At 61.2% G+C, this 24374-nt stretch overlaps 1 protein-coding gene across 2 annotated transcripts in view; it reads right to left on the reverse strand.

The window, feature by feature from the left end:
• Window positions 1-916: 916 nt before the first annotated feature.
• The window catches only part of NCS1 (neuronal calcium sensor 1), a 42828-nt gene continuing 19370 nt past the window's right edge, over window positions 917-24374 (reverse strand). Inside the window, exons 2-9 of one of the 2 annotated variants that reach the window (XR_008549467.1) lie at window positions 21333-21357; window positions 13191-13329; window positions 12022-12100; window positions 10748-10836; window positions 10400-10477; window positions 8633-8746; window positions 4657-5122; window positions 917-4293 (exon numbers count right to left, since the gene is read on the reverse strand). Coding sequence is in view for 1 of the 2 variants with exons in the window: in XM_037491795.2 (XP_037347692.1) it covers window positions 8648-8746; window positions 10400-10477; window positions 10748-10836; window positions 12022-12100; window positions 13191-13329; window positions 21333-21357 (509 nt within the window). In the remaining variant the exon portion in view is untranslated. Of the gene's footprint in view, window positions 5123-8632; window positions 8747-10399; window positions 10478-10747; window positions 10837-12021; window positions 12101-13190; window positions 13330-21332; window positions 21358-24374 lie in introns of both variants that reach the window. The other variant, XM_037491795.2, reaches the window with a different exon arrangement.

Raw genomic sequence — 24374 nt, forward strand, 5'->3', positions numbered from 1 at the left:
AACCCGGGCCTCCCCACCTTGCCGCTGCTTCCCGCTCTGGTGTGCGTGCGGGCGTGAGGCCTTCTTGCATCCTCCCTCCAGACCCCGCCTGAGCCGGCCCCTGGGCCCCGGGCCGTTTGCTTGGCCCTGGAGGGTCGGCACCATCTTTGAGCCTCCCTGCTCAGTGCTGCCTCTGCCCAGGGGGGCCAGGCTGGCCTCCAGCTTCCTCTCGCAGGTGGGGGTGGGCCGCTGAGTCCCCTCCCACAGTGGGCTCTGAAGCGCCCCCTGGGTAGGCAGGCAGCGCTTCCTTCTAACCTCAGCTGCTTCTAATATCAAAGCTGTTAACCTGCACCTCTTGCTCGGGCAGGAGCCTTTGGCCTAGAGCAATAACGAGTTTCGTTTCTTGTTTCTTCGTCAAGCTCGGGAGCGCTTCTGGTCACCCCTCCCCAAACGCCCAGCTCCTGAGCAGTACTTGGCTGGATAGGGAGGGGGCCCCACCACACCCCTCCACGCGGCGAGCGACAAACCTGGCGTCGTCGGTCGTTGGTGCCTGCGTCCCGGTGCAGAAGTCGCGTCCAGGCGAAGGAACGACGGGCCGGGCCCTGGGCACTGGGAAGCAGCACCCAGCAGGCCGCCCACAGCGCAGACAGCTCCCCGGGCCTCAAGGCGCGGCCCCAGACCAGCCGCAGGCTTGACCCCGGAAACCTTAGAAATGCTGACCCTTGGCCCCGCCCAGACCTCCCCGCCCAGAGACCCAGGAGGGCGCTGGCAGGCCCGGGTCCAGCCAGCCTCCAGGCCACTCCACACGGCAATTGGCTCGGCTGTCTAGCCCAATCCTTGCCACACCTTCCCACCCTTAAAGACCCCCAAGGGACCCTGGAGATGGGCGGGGCAGGGGTGGCGATACCCGGTGGCACAGGGTGAGGCGCCCCCTCCGAGAGCTGGCCTCCCAGACACTCTTGGAATGTTCTAGCTTAGTCACTGCTCCCAGGTTCTCACCTGGCACCTCCTTTCTCTCTGGGGAACCCAGCAGACAACACCCAAAGCAGGAGAGAGGGCGTCACAGGAGGAAGAAAAAACCTAAAATGGAAGGAAAACGAAGGAGACAAAGCAACAGGTCCACACGGGGAGACAGACAAGTCAGGAAGCGATTTTAATCTGGTGACACAGACGACATACAGGAGGGGCAGGGGCCGGGCATGCGACGGGGGCCCCCCACACCGGCGGCAGGGTCTGCCGCTGCCGAGACGCACACCAGCCCACGAGACAGGACGCACCCCAAGAGGCCCGCAGGGGCGGGAAAGGCAGATCAGGCGCCTCCCCAGCAGACACTGCCTTCTTTTTCCTTTTGGGTTAAGAGTTGCCCTAATTTCTTCCCAAAGCTGCGCGTGCCACGTGGGGGCATCACATGCAGACGGCTGTGCGGGTCCCTCACTCTGCTGTTACGCCCTTGTCTGCTCCCCAAGACGCCCTGGAGGGGGCAGGCTGAGCGAACCTGGCTCCCGCCTGCCCGGAGGAGAAACTGAGTCCCAACACACAGAAGTGACCCGCCCCGAGCCGGGGAGAAGCTGGCCAGTCAGATGGGCCCGGGGTCTCCCTGGCGTTAGAGGGCCCAGGAGAGCGGGCACGGGCAGGCAGGGGTGGGGGGTGGGCGGTGGGGACCTACTTGTACCCCCGGGAGTGGACAGTCTGAGCCTAGATCCAAGACAGAAGATGGGACCAGCTGTTTATTCAACAAAAGCCTTTTATTCATTCAAAAATCAACCATTGGGTTTATTCCGCAGATATTAAAAAAGGGGTGAGGGGCAAGACTTCCTATCACAGTGCCCTTATGCTAATTAACTTGCTAGCCCTGGGGGAGACCTAGAAGAGGGGCACCCGGGAGACATACTGACATTAATGTGGGGCAGAGGCCTGGGTGAAATCGGGGCGCCCCCCTCCGGGGCCCACCTGCACCTGGCTTCCCCCAAGTGCACTGTGACCTCTTCCGCCCCAGGATGCCTTTGCAGCTCACCACCACCAGGGGGCGCGCTGTGCTGCCGTGGCGCCCAGGCTCTCGGCTGGGAACCAGGTAGCTTTCCACTTGGGGCAGGGAGGCGCTCTCCAGGGAGAGGCTGCTCCCCTAGGGGCCTGGGCACCCAACCTCCTCCCGCCCCCCAGAGAAGAGAGGATGTCCCTGCAAGCCTAGACGCGTGTATGATATAAGAAGTTGGCTGTCAAACCGCAAAGCCTTCCAGGAGAAGAGGTCACGCCTGCGTCACTCTGAATGGTGTCTGGTTAAATACTGGAGACTCCTGACATTCTCCTAGGTCCCGTCAACACGGAGTGGAGAGCACGGGAAGAGGCCAGCGCCACTGCAGACGGCCCGAAGCTGGACCTCCTCCTGGGCCCAGGCAGCGAGAATGTGCAGAGGGGCTAAGGCCTGGCTTCTGGGGGGTCTGCAAGCCCTCAAGAGAGCCGATCTGATCGGCAGGGTTCCAGGGGGCACAGGGCTGGGGAGCAAGGCCCACGCCGCTCAGACCCCGAGGCTGCGCAGCGAGAGACCCGGGGACAGCAGGAGACAGAGCTGCCCCTGCCCAGCAACCTCGGGCACACGCGGCCAGTGTCCAGCACCCTGCCAGGAAGAAGGGCCCCTGCTGGCAGCCTTGGGTGACCCAGGCACTGGTCAAAGGTGTGTCTGAGGCTTGGGCCAGTGTGTCAGCTGCTAAGGCCAAAGGCCACAGCCCTGGATCCAAACCGAAAGGCGGAAGGGCAAGGAGGCAGGGGGAAGGCGCTGCACACAGACCTCCGCAGGCGTTGGAATGGCTGCGCCCGCATGCTTAGCCCTGGGCACTCCTCAGCCGCGAGTCCCCTCCCTGTCCCCACAGGCCTGCATGGCTCCAAGTCCCCAGAAGTAAAATCTGCACAGGCAGAGGCTAGAGAAGGGACTGGGGAGGCCCCACCTGCTCCCCGCTACCCAAGTGGTCAAGTTCATCTCCCTCCTGGGGGTCCTGGGTCAGGGCCAGGCGGAGGAGCCACAGGATCTGGTGGGCAGCAGCCTGAGCAGGAAGCTGTCAGAGCCCACCCTTCCGAGTCACCTATGAAAATGGGCCTGCTCCCCGTCCACAGAATCCGGCGGGTGGAGGGGGGGGCTTGCAGCAGAGGCAGAGCGCAGCCAAAGTCTCTGCAGTGCAAGAAGAGGGAGCCGGATGGGGGTGGCCGAGCACTGCAGCCCGCGGGAATGACACGACCCCTGGGGCAGAGCTGCTCTCTGGTGGAGGGTCTGTGGGGTGGGGGCTCGTTAACAGGCACCCCTGCCTCCTGGGGAAGTGCAAAGTGGAGGTCAAGGGCAATGCAAGCAGGACCCAGGGCCAGCTCTCCTCTCCTAGGGACCAGGGGGAGATGCCAGGCTGCTGAATTTACAGAGAAAGCAGGGATTCTAGACACAGGTGTGACCCTGGACAACCTGGGGGGGCTGCTCCCCATCACAGAAGCCTTCCCAAGGGTGGACTAGTGCTGGGCCAAAAAGACAGCTCAAGAGTCCAGGAGGGACCAGGGGGCACCGCAGGGAGGGCCAAGGTGTCATCTACATACCACCAGCTGGGGTTCAGTGTCCCTGAAGGCCCGTGCGGGGGAAGAGGGGTGACTTGGGCCCCTTGGCAGTGAGGGTCTGGCAGACTTGGTCACAGAAGCACAAGCTGCAGCAGACCCAGCATGTTAGAGGCCTTCTGATACAGCCAGCGGGTCCCGGCCCAGCCTCAAGGGTAGCTGGGCCTGGAAGGCAGGGGGTGCCCACACCCCAAAGCAAAGCCTGGGCCTTCCTGGTGGAGGTTCTGTCTCAGGCAGACAGAGCTAGAAGCTTGGGGTGGGGACTGCCCCAGAAGCTGCCTCTACCAGCAGCTAAGACAGAGATGGGGCAGAAGGTGGCTGTGTTGTCCACGGGACGGGCAGACAGAAGGCAGGAGAGCAGAGGGCAGGAGACCCAGCGGCTGTTTTCAAAACCCCCCCAGGAGAGAAGTGGCCTGGCCCTCTGCTCACGTGCTTGCAGAGACACCCCTTCCCTTGCCCTTTGCTACTGTAACCAGCCCCCCGTCCTGGCTCCTGGCCACAGGACAAGCCTCTGCAAACTTCATGCTGTGGAAAACACCAAAGCCAGCGCCGAGGGACAGAAAGAGGTGCCCTGTCTGTCCTCGGGGAAGATGCTGTGGGCGCGGGGGCGGGCACAGGGCGGGAGCAGAGAGAAGGGGTTCAAGGTGGAGGCATTCGGGCTGGAGGGAACAGTGCATCAGCCATTTAAGAAACCCACCTTCCCCTCTCCAACATCAAGCATGGCATCTGGAAAGAAAACAAAAAACACAAAAAAAGAAGTTTTTTGGCTTCTTGGCCACTGCAGGCCACCATCCTCCCAAGCGCGGGCAGGTGGGTGAAGGCGTGCACATGTAAACGGTGGGCCCCGCATCCCTGGGAGCTGAGGACACACGAGGCAGCAGCAATAGTTAACAACCAATAAATAAGATATCAATTACATATGTATAAAAAAAAACCTCACTTTCCCCACAAAAAGCACAATACTGTTATCACAAAAAAAATCATCCATCAGAATTAATCATCCTAGCCACGCAGGTGGTTTTGCTGCTAAGACGACGAATAGTGTTGATCATTATTTGGGGCTCCCCAGACACCCCAGCCCACCCGCACCTGAGGCCGTGACTTCCCGTGGCCTCTCTGGCTACCGAAGGACGAGGCAGAGTTCTCGGGACCCGGACCCGAGGCCTTCTCCCCATCTGTCAGTCCATATCTTTAGGACAGAAGGTAGTTGGTTTTTTTTTTTTCCGTTTACAATGTCTGTTTGAAATAAAAAAAACAAAAGCACGCGCGCGAGAGCGGGAGGAACGCCTGCCGGGGCAGCAAGTCCTTGGCTGTGCAGGGCTGGAGCCGCTCCCTTCCCAGTGGCGCTTTCCGCGCAAGCAGAGGTGGTTGGCGATTGGAGCCGGTGGCTTCAGGCGGCATGGGGTGCAGGGCAGGGGCGAGGAGGGCCAGACCGCACAGCTGGAGGGCTGCCCGGCGGGGTGTGGAGGGTGAGGGAGGCCGGTGGACACAGGAGGGCGGTGTCCCTTGAGGAGGTGGTCTCAAGGCAGGGAGGAGGTGAGAGGTTCCCAGGTATCTGGAAGACACAGGGATGGGCCGGTTAGGAGCTGGCGGGGCACAGGGCCAGGGGGCACTATGAGCAGAGCTCCTGGACAGGCACTCAGACTCTCATGTACCCACTTAGCACTTTAGTATTTAATTTTAAGGGAGACTTGCTACTCAGAAAATAAGAAGGGAGGGGGCAACTTTGGTGTCCAGGATCGGGGGACTGGTTGAATAAATTAGGATGGATTCAGAGGATTAAAAACCTGGAGGCCATCAAAAACAATGCAAGGAATGGCCCATAAGCACGCGGGCCCAGGCTCCACAGCACCAGCCGCTAGGGAAATGCACATCAGGCCCACGATGCACGTTGGATCCACGAGTCACACCTGCTCGGATGGCCACAGTAAATATCCGGAAGATAGTAAGTGTTGGTGAGGGGATGGAGAACCTGGAGCCCTTTCCACAGCCCACAAGAAGGTCAAAGGGGGGCTTCCCCTGGCGGCACAGCGGTTGAGCGCTGGGATACGAGGCTGCCTGCAGCCTCTGCAGCGCCGGTTCGATCCTCAGCCACCAGCAGGGGTCCCACATGGCACACAGACCTCTCCTGCCGCCCGCTGCTCCCCTTAGCAGAGTATTCCGTCAGTCTGCCTGTTCTGTTTCCCGCTCTGGCTCTGGTGAATTCTCTCACCCTCCCGCGCTTCTGACTGTACCCAGTGCTTGTATAAATAAATAATCTTTAAAATAAAAAAAAAAGGTCAAAGGGTACAGCTGCCGTGGAAAACAGGTAGCTCCTCAAAAAGTCACACGTACAGTTATGCCATGACCCAGCAAGACTCCCTCAGCGACGTTCAGGGCCATGAGGGGCCTCTGTGCCAGGTGGTCCCAACAGGTTGTGGCATGGAGCCCAGGAGAGGTGGGGGGGGGGCTGTAGCACCTGGTAATTACACTCAGTGACCATCACACAGCGAGGAAATGACCTGACAGTTTCAGATTGGATCCTGTCATCACTGCTTCAGTCTACTTTGATTAATGGGTGTATAAAGGGATCAGATGTCTTGAATTTGCTTCACAATAACCTGGTGAGGTGGCTGTGGGGGAGGGCACAGATGGTACAAGATGGGCTGTGAATTGCTGGTTGTGAACCTGGGAAAGGGGCCTGGAGCTAATACTAGTCTCTCTACCAGAGCCTGTGAATAGGAAGATTTCCTTTTTATAACCCGCTCCAAAATTTCCAGCAACCTAAGTGTCTCCTGGTTAAGCTATGGCCCAGCCCTATGACGGAATACTATGCAGTTGATAAAAAGGATGGCCTCAAACAACATTTACTGCTGTAGGAAACAGGCACAATCTCAGTTCCCCGAATGATTCCGTGAATTACAGAACGGTAGTTTACCTAAGATTAATAATGCATCAGGAGTCTGAAAAGGCAACCACATCACAAAGATGATGGAACAGAAACTGGATGTGGACACTATCGAGTGCCTACCAGGAAAAGTCTGGGGAAAGGAAGGAGATGGTCAGAAGAGCTACGGAAAGATGGATCTGGTCACTCTGAAAAGCAGATCAGGAAATAAGGCCACACTTTCCCAGCTGCCGCGGGGCTGGTGAGGGGGCTCTACATGCCCGCACGGGTCGTTTTTAGTAACGTCAGTGTGGACGCAACGGGATATGAACATTAGAACAGCAAAACACATGAAAAGCCTCTTTTCTGAGTATCGAATCTCCAAAAGAAAAAAAAAATCAACATTTCCTGTAAGTTATTCATTAGGAAAAACACAACAGGAAACAACATATGCTCACAAACTCATACAGCAGAGGAAATAGATACATACAGATTAATAGAAAATGGTGAGAGGAAAACAAATAGGGTGATTCAAGATTTTTCCCGTGCTTAAAAGAGAGTAATTACACCACGTGACTTTTTCTTGTGAGGGTGTACCCGAATCTGGGTTTGCCCCAATTTTCCCCACGACCCGGAGGAGACAAAGCAGCATGCCATGTGACAGCTGCCACTGAGGCCATGAGAAATAATCCACAAAAGGGGCTGAGAAATCAGACCATGGACCAGCGTGCGCACAATGTCCACAGTGATTACGCTTGGGTTATAGATAAGGTTGTTGCTTTTGTTTTCATTTTTTTTAAAGATTTATTTATTTATTTATACAAGCACTGGGTACAGTCAGAAGCGAGGGATGGCAAGAGAATTCACCAGAGCCAGAGCGGGGAACAGAACAGGCAGACTGTCGAAGTACACTGCTGAGGGGAGCAGCGGGCGCAGCAGGAGAGGTCTGTGCGCCATGTGGGACCCTCGCCGGCGGCCGTGGATGGAACCGGCACTGCAGAGGCTGCGGGCAGCTTCTCAGCCCAGTACTCAACCGCTGCGCCACCGGGGGAAGCCCAAGGTGTTATTTTTTTAAATAAATGTTTCATGAGGTTTTCCTTCTCAACATATTTTCACTGTCTCTTCCATGAAAAAGGATTTCCTGTGCAAAATAACAATAAGAGAAGGGCCTCCCTGGTGGCACAGGGGTTAAAGTCTCAATGCTATCAAGCTATCACCAGCCACTGCGGCCTGAGTTCAATCCCCAGCCAGGGAGCTGCCCACATGGCATAGCAGGCCTCTCCTGTCTCACCCGCTGCTCCCCTCAGCAGTGTATTTCAGTAGATCTGCCTGTTCTGCTCCCCACTCTGTCTCTGGTGAATCCTCCCCCCACTTCCCACACCCAGCTCTTATATGCATAAATAAAAGAAAAATAAAAAAAAAAAGAAATGCAAGCTGAAATGACAACACGTGGTCATTACACATCTGCCAAGGCCACTCTGCCGATGCCGACGCCAACAAGGACACGGGCGTCCTCCCATGCACACTCGGGGAGCCTGGAACGGTGTGGCCCTTGGAAGGGCTGATCAATACTATCTACGAAAGGTGAATAGAAGCAGGACTCACACGGCCACAGGGCAGGCCTCCTGTCCACCAGGACACACGCAGGGCGTTTACGGCTACAAGGGTCCTCGGGGCCTCACGCCCATCCCTCCCAGCCCGCGCAGGGGACACAAGAGGGAAGAGGCAGAAGAGGAAGGACAGTGGAGAAGGCAAAAAGGAAGACAGCTCCCTGCTGGCCAGAGGGGCCGCTGCCAGCTGCTCTCCGTAGTGGGGCAGAAAGACTCCGCGTTTGAGCTACTGCTAAGAGCACCAGGCCTCAGGCCTCCCACGGCCATTCAGAGAAGGAAGGAGAAGGCCCCTCCCGGCCCCTCTCCTCAGTCCAGGGAAGCGTCTATTCAAATTTCAGGCTGAACCTGAGGGATATAAAAATGACAAAAACTGAGGGGCTCTGGCTGTTGAGAAGGTCGCCCTTCCCAGCTCTGCCAGCACCAGGCAGACCTCAGATCCCCCTGGGAAAGTCTGAGCCTTAGGCCAAGCCTAGGTGTCCTGGGGCTGATTTCCCCGTCCCGTCCCCCAGCCCGCGTGCCCTGACACCCCAGCACAGGCCAACGTGCCCACACGCCCCCCGGCCCGCCCCCGCCCGCGTGCCCCACTCACCGGGCACGGCCGGGACTATACCAGCCCGTCATAGAGGGACAACGCCTGCACGATGGAGGGGTCCGCCTTGGAGCCTTCCTGGAACTCCTGCAGCGTGAGCTTCCCGTCGGCGTTCTGCAAGCAGAGAAGGGCGGCTGAGGCGGAGGCACAGCCGGTCCCCTGGGCTGGGGGTCTCGGGCTTCTCCAGGCCCAGGGCTGGTCCCAAGGGTGCTTCCTTGATTGTCAGGGGAAGGGACGCAGCTGGCAGGAAAGCTGCTTGGGGCAGAGCCGGACACTCCGGGCTGGGTGACCTTGGGCATGTGACCCACCTCCCTATGCCGGGTCCCTCCTCTGGGGACTGGGGGTTGCTGCCTGGCTTCCCTCGGGCACCAGGCTGCGCACCCCTGAGCGCAAGCTGTGGAGAGAGCTCTGCAGCGTGCCATCCATGGGCCACCGCTGTCACCACTAATTCCCCTAAGTGTGCTAATCCCAAGGGCTACGGCCCGACAGCCTGGCTCACGCTTGGAAGGCATTAGCTGTTCCTGGAGCAGGTCTACCAGGGAGGCCGAAGGAAGCGGGTGCAGCTCAAACAGAGGGACTTGGGCCAGGCCCTGTGGGTTGGGGGGCGAGGGGGGTGGAGTTGGGCAGAATCCCAGCCCTGGGGGTATCATTTCTCAAGGAGGCTGAGAAAGGAAAAGGCCTCAGGGACCACCCATGGGGGGCCTCGCACAGCTGCCCTAAGAGGGTGCAGCTGTCACCTCACTTTACCAGGGAGGAAACTGCAGCCCAGTCAGCTACACGGGGTTCCAGGGGGCGAGGGGAACCAGAAGCTACACCCAGACTGGTCCCGGAGGAGCCTTTGTTTCCAAAATAAGGGAGGTAGAAGCTGAGGTGCGGGGGATTGAGAAGGGTGGCCTTGGCAGCGCTGAATCGATTCAATAACAGAGCGTCACCCCGGGAGGAGGCTGCAGGCTTTGCCTCCCGCTCTCGACACATCTTTTGATTGTTACCAGGAGACCAGCAGCCGGGCCTCCCTGACATGCGCTCAGCTCTCTTTGTAATTAACCAAGCACAGGCTTCAAGTTCAAAGCTTTCAGAGCAGCTGCTCATCCCGACAGAATGTAAGATCAGCCTCGGTCACGGCGACACGCACGCCACACAGCTTCCCCCACCTCCCAGCGCAGCCCATTTGAAACAAAGTTACTTGGATTATAAAAAAATAAATAATTGGGGTGAAAAGAGCGGGTTCTGGGCCTGGGGTCGGTGCATGGAATTCAGCGGGCCCGGGAACTCGGATGGGGAAAATGAGGTCTTTCTTTTCGCCGACTTCTAATTGGAACTGAGCTTTTCTATCCCTGGTGAACCGAGGTGGAGGCGCCTAACGGAACCAGCAGCACCTGTGACTGTGTCAAGCGCACACAGTTGTCATGACAACCTCCCGGGCCTGCTGTGGGCATCACCCCACTCGGCCCCACTTCCAGCCACGGCTCTCAGACCCACTGCCACGTCCACAGTTCACGTCACAAAGCAGCCCCCAGCCCCACATCACAAATGCGCCGCTGGGTGCCTGGGGGTGGGGTGACATCCATCTGGGAACCTGCACCCCTAAATCACAGTCAGTGTTGTGAACCAATGTGACCTCAATTTTAAAAACAAGGTGTTGGGAAACTCAGATAAAACTGTGATGTCCACGAGGATGGCTGCCGCGGGGCACGTCACACCAGGCCCACTGGGGCGCCCCCACCCCTCACCGCCCCGGTCCCAGGTCCAGCCTCGCCCCTGCCGCACCTTGTCCATCATGGCGAAGATCCTGTCCACCCGCTTCTCAGGGGTGTTCTCCTCCTCGGGGAGCTCCACGGTGTTCCCCTGCCGGGGACAGGCAGGTGGGGCCAGGCTACGGCACGCTGGTCCGGGGGTTCGCGGGCTGAATTTTGCTCCCCCGGCCGATGCTGATTCAGATGTGGCCCACCTCTCCCTCCCACACCCCACAACACCAGCTTGGCCACTCGGCTCTGGAACACCCCACCCGGCCCCAGCCCCAGGCGACCCAAGCAGTCGCCCGGAAAGGACAGCGGCCACGCACGGTGCTCCCTCCGGGCCATGTCCGCCGTCTACTGGGGACGCCCCAGGCCTCACCACCATCTGGTAAATGGCGTCCACAATGTCCAGCATCTCGTTCCTGGTGATGTAGCCGTCGTTGTCCAGGTCATAGAGCTTGAAGGCCCCTGCGGTCAAGCAGCCAGGGCGAGTGACCCTGAGCCCAGGGCAGAAGCCCCCCGCGTCCCTCCCCCCTGCACCTCCGCACACCCCCGGTGACCCACAGCCCCGTTCCTCATGCAGCCAGGAGTAGCTCCATCAGGGACGCACACACTTGCAACAGGGTCAGAAGCAAAGACACTCAGAGGAGGGGCGCTGGGTCTGTACCGGAGGCCTGGGGGCTGGAGGCCAGCGGGGACGGGCTGGGCCAGGAGGGGTCCCCTTGCTCCCCACCAGCCAGCCTCCGCCCCTGCCCCCGCACCACCCTGGGTCCCACTATGGTCAACTCAGACAATAAAAGAACATGCTCAGGGAGAAGGAAAGAAAGCTTTTATCTGAATAAAACCCTCTTTCGGTTTGAAAAAGAAAAAAGAAAATGCAGGGCAGGGCTCCCTTGGGGAGCTGGGGCCCCCCATTACCATCTCCCCTGCGGGCTCCCTTTCTCACCCTGTCCCGTGACCCCCACATGATGCGCGGGCTCCCCTCTGACTCTCTCCCGCCCCTGGGGCCTCACGTGCTGCTCCCCAGCCTGGACACGCTTCCCTCCCGCCTCCCCGCCCGGCCCAGCCCAGCTCTTTCCTACCGGGGTCAGCCTCTCTCCTGCCGCTCACACCAGCCTCTTCCTGCCTGCCTGGGCTGCGTTGGGGGGCATCTTTTGAATAATGCCCCCCCCAAGGGCAGACAGCCAGGAGAGCCAGGGCCTGTCCATCTGAGTCACTGTGGACGCAGCCTCCGGCCCGGCACTGATGACAGGTGGGTGAGCGAGCGAGTGAGTAATGGCCCAGTCACCCAACCAGTGGGCGCCAGTAGTGGCCCGGGGTTGGATGTAAGTCTCTTAGCCCATGCACACTGCCCACACGCCCAGCCCTGCGCCTGCCTGAAAACCACCTCTGCTCCTGCCCCTGTCCACCCACCTAAGTGGCCTGGCTCCTCCCGCTCAGCCGCCTCCGTGCTCCCGGGGCTGGACGGCTGTGTCCCTCTCAGCCCGCACAGAAAGCCTGGCCCAGCTGTGTGGCCACAGGAGCTCACCAGGCAGCACCTGCCCCAGCAGCTCCGGCTGACACCTGCCAGGTGACACCTGCCTGGCGGGGCTGGGGCTGCCTCCCTTCAGCCTGACGCTGCCCAGCACCCCAAGGCACCCATGGGGGACTCACACCGCAGCTTCTCATCCAGGGTCCCCCTCGAGGTGACCGACAGCGCCTGGATGAACTCGGAGAACTCGATCCGCCCGTCCTGACAGGAGACAGAGGCAGGGAGGCGGGGTCAGCGCCGGGCCACCTGTGCAGACTGGACCTCGGCAGTGGGGGCAGCGGCACCCGTGGCCACACACCCACGGCCGACGGGCACTCAGGGGTGAGGGCGGGAGCAAAGGACGGTGGGGAGAGGTGCTAGGAGGGGGCAGGTCAGGCAGGAGAGACAGGGAGGCAGGTGAGGCCAAGGGAGACTCAAGACTCCACACCCGTGAAGGGACAGATGACACCACCGCCGAGCTCCGGTCCGGGCAGGAAAGAGCCCCAGAGACCCTTCCTTCCTCCCTGACCTGGAGCCACAGGCGCAGGCTTGTGAGGAGGGCAGGGGCTCTAAAGACGGTCTCAAATTTCCTCATTAGTTTTGCAAATGAGGAAACAGGCCTGAGAGGCCTTGGCTCTTTCCGCCCACAGGGCCGGTCAGCCTGGGGTCCTGGGGGCAAAGCCAGTGGACAGCCTGGGACGTGGCGCCAAGGTCAATAAGCCCTGAACGGTGCACCACCAAGTGCCGGGGCAGCCGTGGACAGGGCCACCTGGACAGGCCTCAGAAGCCTGATGCTCAGTGTTAGAAGCCAGGCTCAAAGGACTGAACCCCCTGAAACTCAGTTTCCCCATGTGCAAGACAGGGCTTGGAAGGACACACCCGCAGGGACTTGCACGGCCTCACTGAAAACAGTCCCGTAGAGGGGGCGCTTGGTGAGCAGCCAGGGACAATCCTGACGTCACCCCCGGGGCACCTGTGTTCTGTGCTTACAGGAAAAGGCCACAGCGTGTGTGTGCACACGTGTGCGTGTGCGTATGTGCAGGCATGCGTCTCTGCCGGCCAGGTGTGAGTCTAGGCACTGGATACACGTGTGTGACTGTGGCGATGTGCACGTGTGTTTCAGAAGGTACATGTCACACGCACGCCTGTGAGTGTGCGAGCGCGTGCACGCGTGTGCGTGCTCCCTCCCAGCAGGGAACAGCAGCAGGAGGGAGTGGGTGTGGAGACGCTCGGGTGCCCGCGGGAGCTGAGCGCACAGCTGCCGGGGTGGGGGTGGGGTACACCAGCGAGCCCCCTCCATTCCCCCGCTCACCTTGTTTTCATCAAAGACGTTGAAAACAAAGGTGGCAAATTTGGTGGGGTCTCCAAACGGGAAGAACTGCTTGTAGATCTTCTGGAAGCCGGCTGCGTCCAGCTGCCCACTGGGGCAATCCTTGATGAAGCCTTTGTACCTGACGGGAATGGACCGGGCGATGAGGATTCAGGAGGCGCCACAGCAGCCACCTGTCAGGGGACCCTGCTCGCTGCCCCCGAATCCTGGAGGCCTGACCCGAGAGTGCCTCACGGGGTCACAGCGTAGACCTGGAATCACAGGCCTGGACCCATGTCAACTCGCCCCCACCAGCTGCGTGACCTCGGACAGGTGACCTTGGACAGGTGACGGCCCCTCCAAACCTCATCTGCATAAGGAGGATAAGCGTCGCCATGGGAACCAATCCAGAGCCCGCGCCTGGGGCCTTGGTGATCAGTCTGTGCTCCACACGGGGGTCGAAAACTGATGGGAACAGCCTGCCTGAACAAGGGCTTCTGCACGAGACACCCCGCCTCCCCATCTCCACTCAGCCCCCTGCACTACGTTGCCAAGAGGGCTGGGGGTGCTGGTGGCAACGGTGGGCAGAGCCACCATATGGGGCTGGCAGCTGGCTCCTCCCACAGGCCCGCACCCACCCCCATCTGCACCCCCAGCCCCGGTTCCCAGGGAGGTGTGTGCAGACCTGGAGCGGTACAAGATGGGGTGGGGGACCTTGGCTGCACCTCACCTGCACTCCCCGTGCCCGGCCAGGGCCCTGCAGATGCCTGGGGGCTGGTGGCAATGCAGCCTCGCAGTTCAAATCCCAGCCCGTGCCTGTGCGCTGGGCAACCCCAGACAAGCACCCTCATCTCTCCAAGCCAGGCTCATCCTCTCTAAAAGGGGAGCACTCCCCACCCCCCGAGTCAGAGTCAGGGGAGATGCTGGCGCCACACACTCGGCACGGGCTGGCTGAGAAGCCACGAGAACACGAGCTGCGCCCGGCAGGCTGAGGTGTGCGGCACCATCCCTGTGCCCAGTGAGGGGGTCTCAAGCACCCCTTTCCCTTCCCCCAATATGCCCCTCGGTTCCCTCGGGTGTGTAAGTGGTATGGACCAGCCCAAGGTTCCAACCCCGGGCAGTGTGGACACCGGGCTGCGTGACTCTCCACGGGGCCCTGTTCCGTCTAGGCTCAGGTAGCAGCACCGAGCTGAGCCTTCGTGGACGGGCCCTGCCCCGGCTGCGGCAGCCTCGGGTTAGGGCACCCGTGACCCCGGCTGCCCCTCTGCGGCCCTCCTCAGCGCCTCCTCGCTGGGTGCTGGGGGCACGTGTCCTCACAGCAGGGCCAGGGCGCTCAGCCAAGGAGCAGGAGCACTTGGGTGCGTGAGCTCAGGCCCCGGGCCAGTGTGGTCCTGGGCAAGAGGGGCGTGGGGCTGGCTGCAGGGCTCAGTGGCTGTGCGGAGGCCTGTCCCGCAGTCCCCGCCCTGGACGCTGCCAGAGGAGCCTCAGGCCCACGCCCCTGCCCACTCATTTCTCCACTGTGGATTCTCAAAGATCACAAACAATAAGAAGGAGTAAACAAAAGGCCTCCGGTGGGGTGCGGTGGAGAGCTGCCAGCCCTGAGCACAGCCATGTGGGCCCCAGCGTGGGCCCTGCAGCCTTGGGGGGGCGCGTGGGAAGGCACAGCGGGAACCTTCAGGGGGGCCTGCCCAGTTACCCCCTAGAGCCTGTCACTATGGGATCTCAGCCTCCTCCTGCCGACCCCCCACCCCACTGCCAATAGCCCACGCCCAGCCACACATTCTAGAACCTGCCAGGCCTCTGCCAGTGAGGTACCTGGCTGATCCATTCATTACCAGGCACCCCAATGGCACGTCCTCCAGAAAGCAGCTCCAGGCCCACCCTTCCCCCGGGCCCTGTGACTTCTGTACACACTCGCCCCCACGTCCCCAGCACGGCACGGACCGTGGAGAGAAAGTCCAAAGTCTGGTCTCTTCTCCCGGGCCCCAAGGACCCTGGCCAGGGCCTGAGGCTCCCCGTGGGTAGCTGGGGAACCGCGGATGGGTCCCACCTGCCTGGGGCACTGATGAGGGGTGGGGCCCAGAGAGGGAGAGACTGGCCAAGGTCACCCAGTCAGCTCCAAGCAGAGACAGGGCTCAGCCCCAGCGCTCCTGCCTCCCAGGTCCCCGCCGCAGCCCCTCCAGCAAGCCGCCCTGCCTCCGCCCCCACAGACACGCATGGTAACACGGCGGCCACCCGAACACTGCATCACCCCATGGGCCATCAGGAGGGGGCCACCCTGCCTCCGTGGAGCAGAGAGGGCGAGGTCTGAACGGCCCCAGACACCCCAGTGGTCCCCAGACCCCCAGCTCGCTGCTGTCCAGGGTCAGGACTTCATGTGCGGTCAGTCCTGCGGGGTGGCCCGTGTCCCCACAGCTGGCTGAGCGGGGACACCTGCACGGACACCCCCAGGCACACGCCCTGCCCCCATCCTCATGGCGAAGTTCACACCAGGAGGAGTGAGACACGGACCCCCCCCCACCCCACCTCGCCCTGGCAGGGCCTCTCCCAGCCCCTCCTTCTCACCTCCAGACTTGCTGTCGCCAGGAAGCAGCCTGGCGCTATGCCCGCGATGTGGGCATTGTGCCCCAGTCCTGTGCCCAGTGAGGGGGTCTCAAGCACCCCTTTCCCTTCCCCCCATATGCCCCTCGGTTCCCTCGGGTGTGGTAAGTGGCACAGACCAGCGCAGGGTTCCAACCCCGGGCAGTGTGGACACCGGGCTGGGGGACTCTCCACGGGGCCCTGTTCCGCATACGCTCGGTGAGCAGCACCCCAGGCTCCACTTGCTAGATGCCTGTGGCTCCGTGTCCCCCAAACACGGCCAAATATCTGCCCAGCTGCGGCAGCCTCGGGGACACCTGTGTCCCCCAGGAGACTCTGGGCACCGTGAGCCCTCAGTCTCCGCTGCCCTCAGCGCCCAGCACTGGGCAGGCGCACAGTAGGTACTCAGAAGAGACTGAACAAATGTGGCGCGTACGTGCGTGAGGGACGCCCACTCGCCAAGCAGCTGCAATGTGCAAAATCCCACTCGGCTTCCACCCTCCGAGGGCCCAGAGCCAGCCCAGCGCTGCCCTCGGTGCCCCAGAGGGCCGGCCCGGAGGGTTTTCCAGAACGCAGTGCTACGGGTTCCCACGGAACCAACCCTGGGACCCTGCGTGAAGCGGGCCCTGCGTCGTCTCCACCGACTCCCTCGGTGCCAAGGGTTAAGGGCCGCCGCGGCTTCTTCTGCAGCATGAAAGGTGGAAAATAAATAGACGGAGAAATAATAAAGCACAACCCCAGCTGCAATCACACACGCAGCTGGGCCGCGGCAGCCTTGGCATCATCGCCCCATTATCTTTTCAAACAACTCCCTCCGCGTGGCAGTCCCCTCCCAGAGCTCCCCGAGGCCTGACTTCAGAGCATCCTGGAGGAGGGTCCCAGCACGTCGGAGAGGACAAAGCCAAGTCCTGTTCCCTCCGCGCTTCCCCCACCGCCACGGCCTTCAGCTTCGTGGGGTTTCCCGGACCAGGAGCCCGCAGGCCTGAGCTGGGGCCTCGGAGACACGGCGGCCCCGAGCCTCAGTCTCGTCCGTCACCTGTAAGATGGGGCCGCTCTGTGTGGGCCTCACAACTGTGCCAGCCCGCGGGGTGGGGCGGGGCGAGGCCGCCTCCTGACCAGCCCCGTCCTCACCCGGCAGCAGCGGCGGGGAGGGCCCCGGGTTGACAGCGGCCCCGGCAAGGCGCCTGCATAGCCCCTGTGACACCACGATTTTGTGCCAACACTGCTGGGTTATTTGGTTACAGCAAAGGAAGAAAAGCATTTCAGAAAACTTGGAGAAACAGAGACTGGAAGGGGAAAAAAAACCCCGCTACCCACAATGCCACACACCAGCCCCAGCTCTGTCTGGCCCCCCCCCACCCCCACCCCCGCTTTGTTTATGTCCTGGGAGGGGGCTGAGCTCCCTGGGGGTCAGGTCCCCTTTGTTCTCATGCCTTCAGGGGCTGGGACCTGCTGCGGCTCATGAACCAGCCCCACTGTGGGCACCAGCCTTCCCTTGCCGTGCAGAACTGAGCCTGTCAAGAGCCAGGGCCGGGGCCACTGCACACCCACACCGGCCCCCCCTCTCCAAGCCTCCAGGCTCCCCACTCTGCCAAATACAGACAAGCGCCCGCGGCCCAGGGCCGCCTGCAGCTCAGACCGTGCTGCGGGCATCCAGAGTGGAGCCTGGCACGGGAGGACGCCCAGTTGGTGCTGGCTGGGGTATCACATCCTGGGCCAGCACCTCTGCTCCTGACAACTGGGGCCTGGGCTCTCTGGACCTGGGCCCTGATCCACACCAAGGCCTGAGTTCTAATCCTGGCTCTGCCACTCGCTGCGCAGCCTGGGGTAAATCACAGACTCACACCCGAGCCCGGGCCTTGCTTCCCCTGCGTGCAGCAGCCACGGGACGCCAGCACAAAACAAGACGAGCCTGATGGTGCTGGAGAAAGGGGCAACGCCCCTCCAGGGCCGGCACTGGACGCCGACACCTGGGCAGAGGGAACGGCAAGGCAGAAAGGTGCCTGGCACTGTGAGGGACACCACGAGGCTGGTGCCAGTGAGCTGGGGAGAAATCAGGTCAGAGACGCGGGGACCCGAGGGAGGAGCTTTACCCAGCACAGTAGGGAGCACGAGGAAGCAAGGAGAGAGGGGGAGGGGGAGGGAACTCAGGAGGGAGCTGGATGCACCCAGGAACGTGGCAGGTGACAGGAAACCTGTCCCCTGTGGCCCTCTGCTCTCAGCATGTCCCTCCCTCTGCTTCCCCGCTCCAGCCCCGGAGAGTTTCATTCTGAAGAGTTTGCAGCCCTGAAGGCTGGGCTCAGAAGCGCCTGGAGGCTGGACTAGGAGGCCCCATTTCTCCCAAGGGCGGGCGGGCAGGCATCCGTGCATTCCCCCGCTGCCCGTGTGCTGAGGGATGCTTGGAAAATAGCACTGGGAGGCCGTGGTGAGGAAGCGTCTCTGAAAGTGGGCAGGGCATCTGGGGGCAGGTGTCATCCCAGGCAAAGGGCCAGGGTGGGGGGATGGAGAGAAGAGCGGTCAGGACTGGCCCGGCAGCTGGGGGTTAGGCCAGGCCTTAGTATGCCAGCAGCAATGGCACCAGCTGCCCAGAGCGTGGGAGCGGAGGGAGAGGCAAATCCAGAGCCCTGTATCTGTGATCCATCACCCATGTCTGCCATGGCACCTGGTCCAGCTTTGCCCTGGGGGCTACAGCCATTCTAGACCCAGGTAGGCTGGAGGGAGGCACTGAGTGAATGACCCCACTACCCCACGAACACAACCCAAAATGAGCCAAAAAGCATCTCTTTGGGGTCTACAGCACTTCTCACCAAGAAAAGATCACTTCCAGGCTTTATAAGCTCCCTGGAGGGAGTCCCCCCCAGCAGGAGGCCAGGGTCTGGGTTTTACTGAGGGGGCCTCAACAACGTCTCTGTGCCCTGGCCCCTTTCTGGCACCCCACGGCTCCCAGCCTGTGCCCAGGCCTCAGCCCTGCCTCTGTCCTTGCCATTCCCCGAGCTGAGGACACGTCCCAGCTGAGTCCCTGCCCAGTCGTAGCTCAGCAGTGAGCGTGATGAGCGAATGAAAGGCTCCGCCCATCTGGGCCTCAGTTTCCCCATCCACCTAGTAAGAGGTGGCCCTCAGGCGCAGGGCCGTGCTGACGAGAGCTTGGGTGTTATTGTCAAGCATCGGCAGAGAGAGCCTTCCCGACACTGTTTCAAACGCTGTATGTGGCTCTTTTTTTTTTTTTTTTTTTTAGTTCATGCAGTCTTCGCAATATTCCCATAAAGTGTGACTGTCACCCTCCCTCACGTTCTAGGTGGGGAAACAGGCAGCAGAAGCCCAGCCAATCGTGGGGACTCAGGGCTCAAGCCCACCCGGCCTCCTGCCTCTCCAGGAGAAGGGCCGGTGTGAGCAGGGAGGGTCTGGGGCTCAGGGGCCTGGTCTAGCAGATGTCACAAGGGGCCTCCCTCTGAGCATGCCCAGGGAGGGTCTGCAGCAGTGAGGGACACACTTCCGCCTCTGCCTGCCCGGCACAGACCAGGGGACGGCTCTGCTCCCTTTCCCTTCTGCAGCCTCCAGGCCCCAGCCCTGGGGGAGGTGCCACCATCAGGAGCAGCCACAGTCATGGCCAGAGTGGGGGATGTGCTCTCCCCAGTGACTCTAGCCACTGGGCCCCCACCCTCCTTAGGAGACACTGGGCTGCCTTCCAGCCCAGAAACTCCTATGTGTCCAGAACATTCACCTACCGGATTAGTAGATGCAAGAGCTCAGCTGCCAGGGTCTCGCTGGCAGGTCACCCCGAGCCTGCTGCCTGCCCGCTACGGACCAGGGTGCCCCAAGCTTGTCTGTATTTATTCATACATACAAGAACCAGGGTACAGGCCAGAGGTGCGGGAGGGTGAGAGGATTTACCAGAGACAGAGTGGGGAGCAGAACAGGCAGACTGACTGAAATACACTGCTGAGGGGAGCAGCGAGCGAGACAGGAGAGGTCTGCCGCACCATGTGGGTATCTCCGCGGCCGGCCGGGATCGAACCCGCGCTGCAGAGGCTGCAGACAGCCTCATAGCGCTGCACTCAACCCCCTGCACCACCAGGGGAGGCCCATCATGGGAATTTTGTTCGACAAAGACCCTTCTAGCTGCTGCACAAGACAAGGGAAGATTATGTACAGGTGGGGAATCCAGGAAGGCTTCATGGAGGAGGTGACTTAGGTGAGCCTTTGGGAGGCTAGAGCTCAGATAGCCCGGAAAGGCAAAGCAGGTATTTCAGGGGGCAGGAGCAGATAGACAGGGCCCAGGAAGGAAGACTTTGGTGTTCTAGGAGGGAGAGCACAGGAATGAAGACCTAGAAGCAGGAATGTTTCTGGAACACTCACCTGGGGAGGTGAAATGGAAAATGAGGTTGGCAGGCCAGGCCCACATTGGTCCTAGGATGTGGGGGAGGAGGAAGTGGTGGCAACCGCTCCCTCTACATATGCTCCGCTTGCCTGGTGCACCCTGCGCTGCCCATTAGCTGGGTGTCCAGCAAGGGGCCAGCAGAGCTGAAGGGCAACCGCAGCTCTTGCCCCCTGCAGCCTGGGGACTCCGCCCCTGCCTCCCTCGGAGTTCCCTTAGCCTCCTGGCCTAGGTCCTTGCTGGGCTCCCACGCCTGACTGTGTGATGAGGACACATAGTAAGGCCTCAGTTCTCCGTCTGGACAGTAGACAGAAGACCCCAGGCAACAGCTGTCACCACTGGGTCACTATCTTTACAGGAAAGGTCTTCCCGATGTGTCCTCAATCCTGTATACGTGTGGGGAAACTGAGGCTCCAGGGTTATGTCACCTGAGGTTACTCAGATGGAAAGGCAAGGCCAGGCCTCTAGACTCCATTTCTAAGCCGCCAACTTTTACTAGAAGTTCTCCAAGCTCGCCTCCTTGCACACGTACCCCCGTCTCCACTCTGCCTGTCCTCCCTGTGTGAACCTCTGCTGTGCTCCACATTCCACACAGGCAGACAATATGCCACACTCTGTGCCCCAGCCCAGGGCAGGCATCACTAATCCATTACCAACCTCACTAACCCCCACTGCTCCTTGCCACGCAGCCTCAGAATCCTTCCTAACACAGCACTCCAGGCAGTGCCACCATGAACTGATATGAGCTGCATCCAAGAGGAAACCTATTTGCCATCTTTGAGCTAATCTAATGGCTCATCTAGCAGGAGAAGCAGCTGCGCCCCAAGGAGGAGAAGAAACTTCTCAAGGTCACTGGATGACTGAATGACAAAGCTGGGCCGGGGACACAGTCTCCCGACTAGTTTCTGATCCCAAACCCTCCCTTTGGTGGGCAGGGCCTGGAATGTGCCACACAGGGCCAGGGGGCACCAACCCCACAACAACACCCCACCCCCAGCCAGTACGGAATCTACAGCAATCCCTCCCTTGACTAATGGGTCTGAACAAAGGCTGCAGGGTTGAGGGTGGTGGGGTGGGGGGATTTGTGGCTGGGCCTCTCTCACAGGCCTGCCCAGGGCCCCATCCCACCAGCACAAAAGCAACACCCTAGCCCTACCCCCAAAACAATGTGGGGAAAAGCAGTTACTCACCACTGCTGCACCTCCTTCTCGGTAACTGCAAGAGAAAACAGAAAAGAGGCCTTTTAGCTCAGGGAGGTGTCCCAGGGAACAGGCAGACTCGGGGCCCCCTCCTGCTCACCCCACCCCACCCTACGCACCGGCTTGCCCATGTCAGGCACCAGCTGATGCTGAACAAGAAAATGCCCCAGGGAACAGCCCCCAGCCAGCTCTGTGCCCGGCACCCTGCAGGGGACAGCAGATCCATCCCCTGCCCACAGCCACCCCGGCTGCTTCAAGGACTGCCAGGACCACCTCATATGTGCGGGGGGTGGAGGGGCCGGGAGAGCATGGTCAGGGAGGGTGTGAGTTTCTTGGGGATTCAGCCACCCCATGCCATGCAGGGTCCCCGCTGGGGAGGGAAGCAGCTCTCAGCCCTCGCAGCACCCAGCACTCCATTCCTCCAGCCACTCGCAGTGGACCTCCCAGCTAGACAGGCCAGGCCAGACGGAGCTGCCAACCAAGAGCAAAGGAAGCCACGCAAAGCGGCCTAGTGGCCAGCCAGGCCCAGCAGCCCTTCCCCGCTGGCCGTGAAGGCAACCAAGACAGCGGCACTTCTGAAAAGCACCGAAAAGGCTCAAGTTGGAACCAAACCAATGTTCTCTCTAAAACCACTGAGCGAGAAGCTGTGTGGGCCACCTCCGAGGCCACACTCACTCCCTGCAAGGTGACCCCGGGAAAGTGCCCGGCTTCCCAGCCCTCAGCCTCCAGGTTCCACAGCAGGGAGGAGGGAGTCAGCCCTGCAGCTCGAGTGGACCCGGGAACCTGAGCCCCACGGGTGTGAGACATGGGGTGCCGGCACGGGGTGGGGGTGCATGGACAGGAGGTGGGTGCTAGGTGGAGGTCGGGTGCAGAAAGGAATTAGATCCCTGGGGTGTGGGAAGAGAGGCCCTGAATCTTTGTGCCTCATCAGACTTGAGGAAACCACGTCTCAAAGACTGGTCAAAGCCAGCTGTAACAGCCATCCCGCACCGGTGCCCTTGGGGTACCCCGATCTGCACCCCGTGCTCTGGCCCAGCTGATACGGCTCTGAGCGAAGACAGTGTTATTCTGTCCTGGCTCTGTGTGGGGAAACTGAGGCACACAGGGCCAGGACAAGCAGTAGGGTGAGATCGGAACTCTTCTGGGGCTCAGCAGCCCGACCCACAGCCTCGAACCCGGTGGTCAGACACCTGGGCCGGGAGGGCCCTCCCACAACCTCAGGTCAGATGGTGAGGGACAGCCCTGCCCTGAGCAGGCCGCTCGCCAGAGTGCCAGGCCTTGGTGGGCGGGAGAGACCAGGGACCCAAACAGCCTGGCCTGCTGGAGAAAAACACAATTTCCAAGAACCTGGCAGAGGGCAGGGGTGGGAAGGAGTCAGGCCAGGGGGGCCGAGGTACAGGACAGCGTCATAGATCAGGCAAAACTCGGGGTTTGCCGGGGCTCAGCCAGCGCCCCAGCTTACTAGCCACGTGTCCCTGCGGAGGGCGCTGCCCCTGAGTCTGCTTCCTCATCTGCAAAATGGGCTTGTCCTGAAGACCAAGGTGCTCGGTGCTAAACACCTGACCGAGAATCCGCAGGCAGGTGTGGTCCCCCAAATCCATGAGAAGACTGAGGTTCAGACAGGTTGCTGACCTTGCCTGAAACGGCAGGACCAGGGGGCCAGGCTGTGCCTCCAGAGCCCAGGATGGACGCCCTGTTGGGTGCCCCCCCCCAGGTCAGCCAGTGAGCTGCACGACCTCGTGTGACCTTGGCATTGTGTGGCATATGCAGGAACTGGCCGGCAGGTCCACTGGGGGCCTTGAGGTTGCGGGGGTTCACAGAGTCAGAGGCTTCCATGGAACCCTGGCCTCCTCTGACCCCCACACAATCCCCAGGGCTTCTCTGGCCCTGGCCTTCCGTTGCCTCCTCACCGCCTGAGCCCCCAGGACGCAGCAGCCATGAGCTGGAGGGAGGGTGAGTTCCCCCTCCCCACTAGCATGGTCCTGGGTGATCATTCTAGTGGGTTAAGCAGCCCCCCACCCTGCCCGGCCCCCCAGGATGTGCGCTGGGTGGGAGACAAGCCCTCCCCAATGCTTCAAGCAGCTCATTAACCTTTAGGAAGCCTATGAGGCCGTCGGGGTCCCTGGCACCGTGCCGGGCAAGCAGCACCTCACCGCTCACTGCCTGGTCTCGGAGGGTCTCGGAGGGGGGTGACAGCAGACAGCTCCCCGGGGGGCGGGTCACCTGCCTCCAGCCCCTCCCCCAGGGCCAGGCAGGCCGGCGTCGGAATCCCTGTCCCGCTTACCAGCAAGCACCCCAACCTAGAGTGGGGGAGGTGAGCAGAGGCAGGAACCCCAAGGCCACAGGCAGAAGGAGGTCTCTGCCCCCCCGGGGCAGCTCCGAGACCCGCATCCCCAGCATCCTGCCCGTTTCTAGAAGCTCAGCCATCCCACACCGCCTCGGAGAGCCTTCCCGCGCCACCTGTCCCGTGAGCACTCGGCCGCTTCTCTCAGTCAGCTCGCTTCCCACCCCCCGGTCCACCCCCGCGTCAGTCCAGACCATCGCGTCCCTCAACTAGCAGGGGCGTGGCGAGTCCCATCTTCCCCACACACAACACAACCGCTAAAGAGGATTGTCCTCCGTCAAACTGGCGCCCCCAGGTGTCCACTCCGCCCCCACCCCGCCACGGGCCCCTGACTGGATGCAGCGAGGACGAGCAGGCCACGGAGTGCTCCTGCCCGGAAGAGCTAACCCGAGCGCGATCCTGAAGCAGATGAAACTGCAACGTGGGGCCTTCCACAGACCCACCGGCGCTTCGGTCAGCCCGCGCCAGGAAAGGTAAGGCGAGGCCGGGAATTGTTCTAGAAAGAGACGCGAGAGACAAAGGCCGCCAGTGTGCCCTGGTCTGACTTTCAGCCCAGCTCCGAGGTGCCGGGGAGCCGCTCCAGGGGCTGGCTGGGCACCAAAGGCCCTGATGGACTCGCTGGCACGGAGGTTATGTGGGACAGTGTCCTTCTTTATAAAGAGGTGCCCTGAAATTTTTAGGGGGGACGT

Source organism: Talpa occidentalis, unplaced genomic scaffold (assembly GCF_014898055.3).
Source record: "Talpa occidentalis isolate TD23 unplaced genomic scaffold, MPIMG_talOcc4v2.1 talOcc4.7, whole genome shotgun sequence".
NCBI lineage: Eukaryota > Metazoa > Chordata > Mammalia > Eulipotyphla > Talpidae > Talpa > Talpa occidentalis.